The sequence below is a fragment of the Lithobates pipiens genome, unplaced genomic scaffold (assembly GCF_037356315.1).
Source record: "Lithobates pipiens isolate NorthernLeopardFrog02 unplaced genomic scaffold, aLitPip1_a1.2 Scaffold_28, whole genome shotgun sequence".
Taxonomy (NCBI): domain Eukaryota; kingdom Metazoa; phylum Chordata; class Amphibia; order Anura; family Ranidae; genus Lithobates; species Lithobates pipiens.
In genome coordinates, this window is record NW_027507789.1 from 50,094,180 (window position 1) to 50,102,488 (window position 8,309).

General features: G+C 43.2%; 1 protein-coding gene across 1 annotated transcript; it reads right to left on the reverse strand.

Moving 5' to 3' along the window:
* Positions 1–298: 298 nt before the first annotated feature.
* LOC143934789 (protein-glutamine gamma-glutamyltransferase E-like) lies at positions 299–8,070 on the reverse strand. The gene is made up of 7 exons (XM_077458415.1): positions 8,021–8,070; positions 7,302–7,475; positions 5,325–5,543; positions 4,145–4,266; positions 1,852–1,980; positions 845–1,016; positions 299–438 (listed from the first exon to the last, which is right to left on the reverse strand). Exons 1-7 carry the CDS (start codon positions 8,037–8,039, stop codon positions 299–301), a joined length of 975 nt encoding a protein of 324 aa, XP_077314541.1. The 5' UTR covers positions 8,040–8,070.
* Between the last annotated feature and the right edge of the window lie 239 nt (positions 8,071–8,309).

Here is an 8,309-nt window from a genome sequence, read left to right on the forward strand (position 1 = left end):
ATCGAAGCAGAAGCTATCATAGGGCCCCCTATTGGTAATGCCTGAATGGTCAGGTGTGCGGCACTTACTATTGCGAGCTGTGTCGGCAGCTGCTGCTGTAGCACATACCACACAGCTCACATACTTCAAAGTCTTGCAGAACACGGCTGCTAACGGGAACTGAGTTCCTGTTGTGGAAAAAGTGCAGGAACTCCGTTCCCATGCGTTCCCGCAGGACTTGAGCCCTGCATACACACACACACACACACACACACACACCTTTTTAGGTTAGACACTGCAGATTGTACAACCCCCCCCCTTACCATATACTGTCTGCTGTATCAGGCAATTCTCTTCCATTCTCATCAAAGTACCGATCAACAATGAGGTTTCCATCAGTGTCATGAGCAGAAGCAAAGTTTGAGATTGTGCGTGCAGGGATTCCAAGACATCTGAGCACTAAGGGGAGAAAAACAAAAAAAACAAATCAATCCAGATAAAACATGTACATACCGAGTAGAAAGTTTTAGGGAAATTAACCTTATGTTAGAGACAAAATCCACATTGGTATTTAAGTGGTCATGGCAAAAAATTATATTTATATATTAGGGGGGACAGCTAGCAAGTGAAGAGCCCCTGCTTGCTGGCACAGTGGGGGGGGGGGGGGATGTGCAGTCATGTAGCATGTTATGAAAGGTGAACTTTGGTCTTCCAGAACATTTAAAAATATAAACAGCAGTGGTATTGTTCAAATGCCAGGATCACCAACAGGCACAGATTGATAGGAGTTTATCCCAATTACACCATAACTGATGTGGATTTTTAATACAAGTCCTGCAATAAAAATCTGCACACATGTACAAACCAGTGCAAAGGACTCCTGCATACACCCAGCATTGTCCATATCTGACAGGTCCACTGTCATTCCATTTACGTAGAATGTAAGTACTTCCATTCCATTTTGTGGGTTCTTCTCCTCCACTATAATCTCCACTCCAATTTCCAACAACAACACCTTTGTCATCTAGACTGTTAACCTAAAAACAGAGTTAAGAGGTTACATTTTGCTGAAGGCCAGAGCCCATAAAAAAAAATAAAAATAAAAATAAATAAATAAAAAAAGGGTAACATGTTTCTAGGCGTTTTTTGTATGGCATGGACCAAAACAAGAAATGGAGGCAACTGGTGCAAAACACATTGATCATGCCCAATGGAAGCCCTATGAGTTATTACATGTATTCATGGGCAACATGAAGTGAAAACAGGCTATAAAAAAAGCCATTTGGTGGTAGCTGTCCGAGATAAGCAACGCAATACACACACACACACAAACACAATTTCCCTCTTCTAGACACCAATTCTCTGCAGATTGCTCCAGTGCTGTCCAGACTTGCCATTTCAAGACCCTACCTCAGTGACTCAACTGGGGTTCCTCCAGCATTGGACAATTTATGCCTCTCAGATAAGTTCCCACTGACACCATTGATCTTTTTAACCATGTTTAAAGGAGGCAATTCTTCCCAATGACCATAACACTAATGTATTATGAGTTGTAGATTTCTAACTTTTAGCAGGGGTTCCCTGAGACCAGAGAACTATTTCAAGGGTTCCTCTGTTGAGTCTGCCCTACCTAATGATTTCATACTTTAGGTCATGGGTGTCCAACCTGTGGCCCTCCAGCTGCTGCAAAAGCAAGTCCCATGATGCATTGCAAGGCTGACAGTTACAAGAATAACTCCCAAAGGCAGAGACATGATGACACTTGTAGTTTGAAGACAGCTGGAGGGCCACAGGCTGAGTACCCAAGCTTTAGGGTCTACTAGCAGCAGTACAGTTTCCTATGGTATGTTTAGGTACTTCCAGTGTACTCACCATAGCACTTAGAATTCTTGATACATAGGCCGGGTCTCCCCTGTGAGAGATGTCTTTAGCAGCACTTCTTCTGTACTCACTACTACTGTCGAGCATTTTTAAGCAGATGTCCAAAATACCTTTTTCAAACTGGGAAATAAAAGATAGATATTAAATGGAAGTATTCACTCAGCTTGATTAGCTTGAAGAAGGACAGCCATACAGGGAAAGGCCCCCCCCCAGCAAGGTGGCACATCTGCAGCATATGGAAACAGTAACAGGGGGTGCCCAACCTTTTAAAGAGCGAGGGCCACAGTGAGTGGAGCAGGCAGATGACAGGTCCATGTCCAGCCTGCATATGCAGAGCAGACACTGCTCGCGCTACTCTATGGGTCCTCCGATCTGATATGCCATAATTGAATGGGACAGATCTCCTTTTTTTGTAGATCAGATTGGAGGTGGGTGTATATAGCCACAAGTGCGTTTACATCTGTGGCTCAAGAGAGGTGAACGGAGGGTCCGATCATTCATGCCAAAGGAGCCCAAAGCCACTTTCACACTGAAGGTGCAGTACACCTGTGGCTTTCCTGCAGGTTAGCTGCACTTTGCCTTAGACTTCTATTATATCCTGCACTTTCTGAAATCTCACCACACCTGCAGGTAACAACAGAAGTTTATGGCTCAGTGCAGGTAACCGGCAGGTGCAGAGCAGAACACCTGTCGATCAGTTTGAAAGCAGCCCAGAAGAGATATGCCCATATATACATGCACCATTTACTAAAATCACTTACCTTTAATAAGTCTTCCATTCAGGCATTGCTGCTGTTGTCCCAGGCAGAGTGCATTTGATATCACTCCGTCTGACAGGAGGCATTGCTATACAGGAAGCATTGGTTTATGCGGCTCTGTAGCCACTTGCTTTGTCTACCTCCAATAACACTAATGCTCTGGGATGCCACAATCTGGGCTTGCCAACCTGCCATTCCAGAGCAGGAGGTCATGGGCTACATCAAAGGGCTCTGCAGGCCACTGGTTGGGCACCCCTTGTCTAACACTTGTTACAGTCCGCTTTACTTCATGTTTTTTCAGCCCCTTGAGCTCCTGGTTTCTCACTGGACCCTCCGAGTTACCGACTGAATCCCTGGAGCTCCTCAAAGCTTTGTGGTGGCTTCTCCCTCAAGTGTCACCCACGCTTCCCTGCTGGGTCCCTAGATTGGCACTCCATATACTTCAAGCTTCACCCCTGCCAACTGGCTCAGCCCCAACTTGACTCACAGCTACTTTGCAGGTGTCACCTCCACTGGGTGGGTCCCTGACTTGATCACCATCTGAAGTTTCCGATTCTCTGTGCCCATTTGGTTAAAATCTTGCTCTAGTACTTGCTTTGGTTACTTACTGTAGTCCCTGGTAAAGGGGATTGGTCCCTTCAACCACTGACAGGTTCTCTGGCTGGCAGAACCGACGCTTGTGGTTGGACTGCAAGCCACCATCCCAACCCTGTGCTGCCCTCTTACTTCTGGATAGGCCCTCACACAGCCAGATGTCCCAAGATAGGCTCAGTCTCCAGCCTGGGGCATACAAACATGTCCACCCAGACAGTTGTCCAGGTGTCACAGAACAACTGACCCAAATATATATAGGTTCTCCCAGCAGGCCAAGGGACTCAAAATCTCTTGCCCATTGGCTGAGATGCTCCATATCCTGACTTTGGGTTGCCCTTAAAAAAAAAAAAAAAAAAACACTCAGCACTACATAGGTCAAAAGCACCCTGCAATTACCGCCAAATACCATCAACACGGGCCCTAAACCATTAGGCTACATCTGCCAGATTCAGATAAATGATAAATGTGCATCTGGTGCAGGAGAGATACCTTTATATCAGGAGGCCAGCAGGTAGGAGGAGTATGCAACCGCAAAGTTAACCTACTTGGCTGCTATTGTCAATTTCCCCACTTGATAATGCTGACTGCCTCTATCAAGCCAAGGGTATCTATTCACACTATGAAAAATTCTCAGCTTTATTGCTTAAGTTTAAGTATGGCACATACTTTGTGAAATCTATAAAATTACTAGTATTTACTCAGGATTAAACAAGTTAGTAATTGCCTTCTACACATGAATGGCCAAAATTATGAAGCCCTTTTGATGAACTAAAGATCTTACACCCAAGGAGATATGACCTAGCCTGATTTGTTCATCACACGTGAAAGTCAGTTTTGAAACACGGGTTGGTCAGCATTTCAGATGTTCTTATAAGCCACTTTAAAAAGCTCCTAAACCAATATTTTAGAGACGTTGGGCTTCTAAAAGTTACCTGGCCATAATCCCAGTGTCTCTGTGAAGGGTTTTCACTTGCACTGCCCACAAAAAATGTTCCACTCTCATTCAGAACATACTCCTTTCTTGCAGCATCATCCTCCATGTACACTGGGTCATCTAGTGGAGGCAAGGAAAGTAATATTTAGGACATTACTACATGCAATTCAGCAATAACACACTTTGTCGTAGAGTGAAACCTTTAAACAAAATGTTCCAGGTCTAATGCCACGCCAATATATTTATGACTGAATTAAAAGGAAATTCATTAAGTGTTATTGGCCTATTTCAAAAAGGCTACTAAAGGCTGAATCTCTGAAAAAAATTGGAGACAGACCCTACGACAGTCTGACAAGGCCAGATCTAGCAGAGCAGAAATTTTTTTTTTTTATATTTAAGGGGCATAGTGTCAGGTGTGTCATTTGTTTTCCTAGCTCCCTAGTGGGGGGCAAAAATGACACTATGCAGAGTTTAGTGAGGAGAACTCCAGGGGCTGATTGAAGGGAAAAACTCTCTGAAACCCAGAGCTGAAGATGTCAATCACAGGCTGTGTGCTGGAGATCCCTGCCCATCACCCTTTCCCTCTTGTTGGAGGCAGGAAAGCTTGTCAAAATGATTCCTGCTGATAGAGGAACAGAAATGACACCAAGCCCTTACTCACATTGGAATGGTGCCATTGCCTGCAATGGGCTGTGGCTTCTCAAATCAATGCAACAATAGCAGTTGCTGTACTATTTTTGACTGCGGCGTCAATGGACATCTGTGCATGAAGCTGCACCGAAATTGAATGGGACTTTGAAAGCACACAATGGTGCCAAGTGCAGACTATAGAGGAATAGGCTTTGCTCACATTTTATGCATGAAGTTTACAGACCCTTTAATTCCAACCATTAGGTCTGTTGTGCTAACAAAACAAAAATTTTTATTTGTTTATATAAACTTATGGTTGTGTGACTTTTTGCAATTCTGATGCTTCCTCCCTCTTACAACCAGTCATTGTTTCCTTACCATATCAAATGGGAAGACTAAAAAAAAAAAAAAAATATATATATATATATATATATATATATACACATACATACACATACACACACACACACACACACATCAATAACCCAGGGAACAATTACACATTTTAGTATAGGGAGATTAACTAGATGTATGCATTTTGCACATACCTGCACACCAGGGGTTGAAGAGCAGTATGTATGCCCCAAAGCTGTGGAACACATTACTCAGCCCACTCTTGCTCTGAAAGCCCACAAGGTAACGTCCAATAGCTGCGTCAGCCGGTGACTTGATAGTGATTACCATGGAGTGGTCAATGTTGGTTTTGGAGGCAGCATGCCAAGATTCTTCATTGCTGGAGCCAAGTATTATTTTGGAGCTTGAGTAGCCTGTTAATTACAAGGTAACAGTAATTCTGTTGGTAGATGAAGTTAGTTTACACACTTAATATTTCACATTAAACTATACCTTTTCATTTGGAGCAAATATATGAAAATAAATAAACACACCCAAGAGAAAAACACCCCACACTTTGCATTGGAGCTAAGAGTTGTCAGCAGACTTGAGGGAGATGTCCTCAAAACACATCTAGGCAAACAGCTGAACACTGCAAAGGAGGGGCCTGCAACTCACGCTACCAGCCCATTCTTGGATTGTCTCATGCAATCAGCAGGCATGGGACGTTTGTGTGCGCAGCCTTGCTTTCCCGGGTCAGCTGGTAACAGTGAGCAAAGAGTTACCAGGCATACCAATTATATTAAAGAGGAAGTAAACACTGATGGATTTACTTACTTTCATTCCCTGCAAAGGCAAAGCATAATGGACTACTATGCATCACATAGTAGTCCATTAGGTGTCACTTACCTGACACAGGAGCCAGCGAAGTCACCGCTGTCCACTGTAGTCCAGCGCATCCATCTTCTCGGTGGGGTCTCGCAGCTCCGCCGCTGTCATTCGGCAAAGCCACAATGATGTCTCCCACGCATGCGAGTCGACACGCACGGCATCTGTCATTGAAGATGCCACGCTCAGTGCGCCGCTGTCTACGGTGCATGCGCCGTAGACAGTGGTGCCCGTCTTCGGGCAATTATCTCCTAAACCGCATAGGTTTAGGAGATATTTCTTGGACCTACAGGTAAGCCTTAATATAGGCTTACCTGTAGGTCAAAGTGTATTGTAAGGGTTTACAACCACTCTAATGACAAAAAGGTCAGGGTGCACACCCCACACAAATTTTCTTATTAAATCTCCTTTAGATTTACCTTCAACTGTGTGGTACAAGGGCCTGTCTGATTGCGCACAAATTGAAAGGGTTTAGATTTGACCTCATATGGTTTGGTAAATCTATAGAAGAAAATGTTATAATGTATGGCCAGCATAAGATTATGCATGCAATGCTTGTTTTTCTGAATACTTTAAGTTCCCCCCCCCCCCCCACATTCTGGCTAGAGTAAGGAAGGGTTATAGTCCCATCTTTTCACCAACTGTCCCTTATTGCAGAGATTTCCCCTTTATTCCTCTCCAACCAAACAGGAAGTGAGGGGAACTCCCGTAAATTATGGGAATCCCTGAGAAATAGTGTCCTCATTGGAACTTTGACTTAATTATAACTGTCAACAGGACAAAGTGGGTGCAGCTCCATAACGAAGGCAAAGACAGGAAGAAAAAAAAAAAAAAAAAAAAAAAAAAAAAAAAGGGAGGGGTTCAATTTACACACAAGGGGAGTTTTCCAGTTAGATTCTTTGAGGTTGTACAATGCTCAGAAACAGCTTTTGCGATTTGTCTTGATTAGGGGTTACAGTGGATAACCAAGACTTGGTAAAGTAGGGAAAAGTAAAAAAAGCCATCTGGTTCTTTTTGCTGTATGGATCTAGCTAGGGAGAGTTCCTTTTCTGGTCTTGAAGATACAGGGTGCAAGAATCTCCACAAAAATTAGATTAAAATTCCCATCCAAGGCACTTGTAACCAGAACATTTGTCCCAATTAAAAGATTTGCTTTTATTTGACAGAGACAGCTCCAAAATTTAGAATTACCCCACAATTTACAGTCTAAGCAGGCAAGCCTACTGTACCTCCCTGCCCTCCTGACATGATTTTAATCTTCTTGCATAGTGCATTTTTATAATGTTGACCACCAAATGTATTACCTGTCTGAGTCCACCATTTCAGGTTGTCTTCCGGTTGCACGGCCCTGTTGAACATGACTTTCATGCTGAATGGCTCACCTCTTCTTACAACAAGCTTTTCAGTCATGAACTCATTTGTCCTATGTGCAATAGTATTTGATTGCTGCTGAAGGTCCAGGTGTAGAACCTGTAAGGCTAAAAAGCAAGACATCTAGATGTGCTTTAGAATGTTAAACGATTCTCACTGTACTCTGGCATATAAAAAAATAAAAAAAAAATAAAAAAAAATAAATAAAAAAAAAACCACGAAACACCCCAATGGGGTGTGATAAACACAGTTTTTAATCCAGCATTTTTACACAAGACCCTGCAGAATTGTATTATTACACACCAAATTTGGTCTGCCATATCAGACTCAGCCACTGTACATCAATCCATTCTGATTTGGGAGATATGTAGTGAGTATAATGCTTTTTAGGTACAGGTACCAGCTAATAGTGTCTTAGCAAATAGTGGCAAGTTTACAGGCACACATCCATGTCAGACCTTGTCCAGCCTCACTAACATCAACTACCCAACCAAATAGGTGGACAAACTCACACTGCACTATCACTCAGCGCTTCAGAGGAAAATATATTTTCAGCAAAACTTAGCAATGGCTAAGCTCTTTCCTACACCTTGGCAATCCCAGCTAACCTACTGCTTGTCAACCTCTCCACAGTGTTATCATTTTTACTAACCTTTCGCTGCACCAGCCATGATTACTTCACTCCCCAGGTTGCAGAGCACTGATCATTGGTGTTCCAGCTGAGCTTAAATTGCCTAAAACGGAGAGGTGCAAAACCTGAAGTGGAGTCTTCTAATCTTGAGCAGGAGACCAGGCTAACACATTTGACTCTTTTTTCACAGAGTCCATTTAGTTTGATAAGAGTTTTACTGTACCACAGGTGGCGGAGCACATGAGGCGGCGGTGCTCTTAACTATTATCAGCATTACGACATCCATCATTCTGACCCAGTGATATTTCCA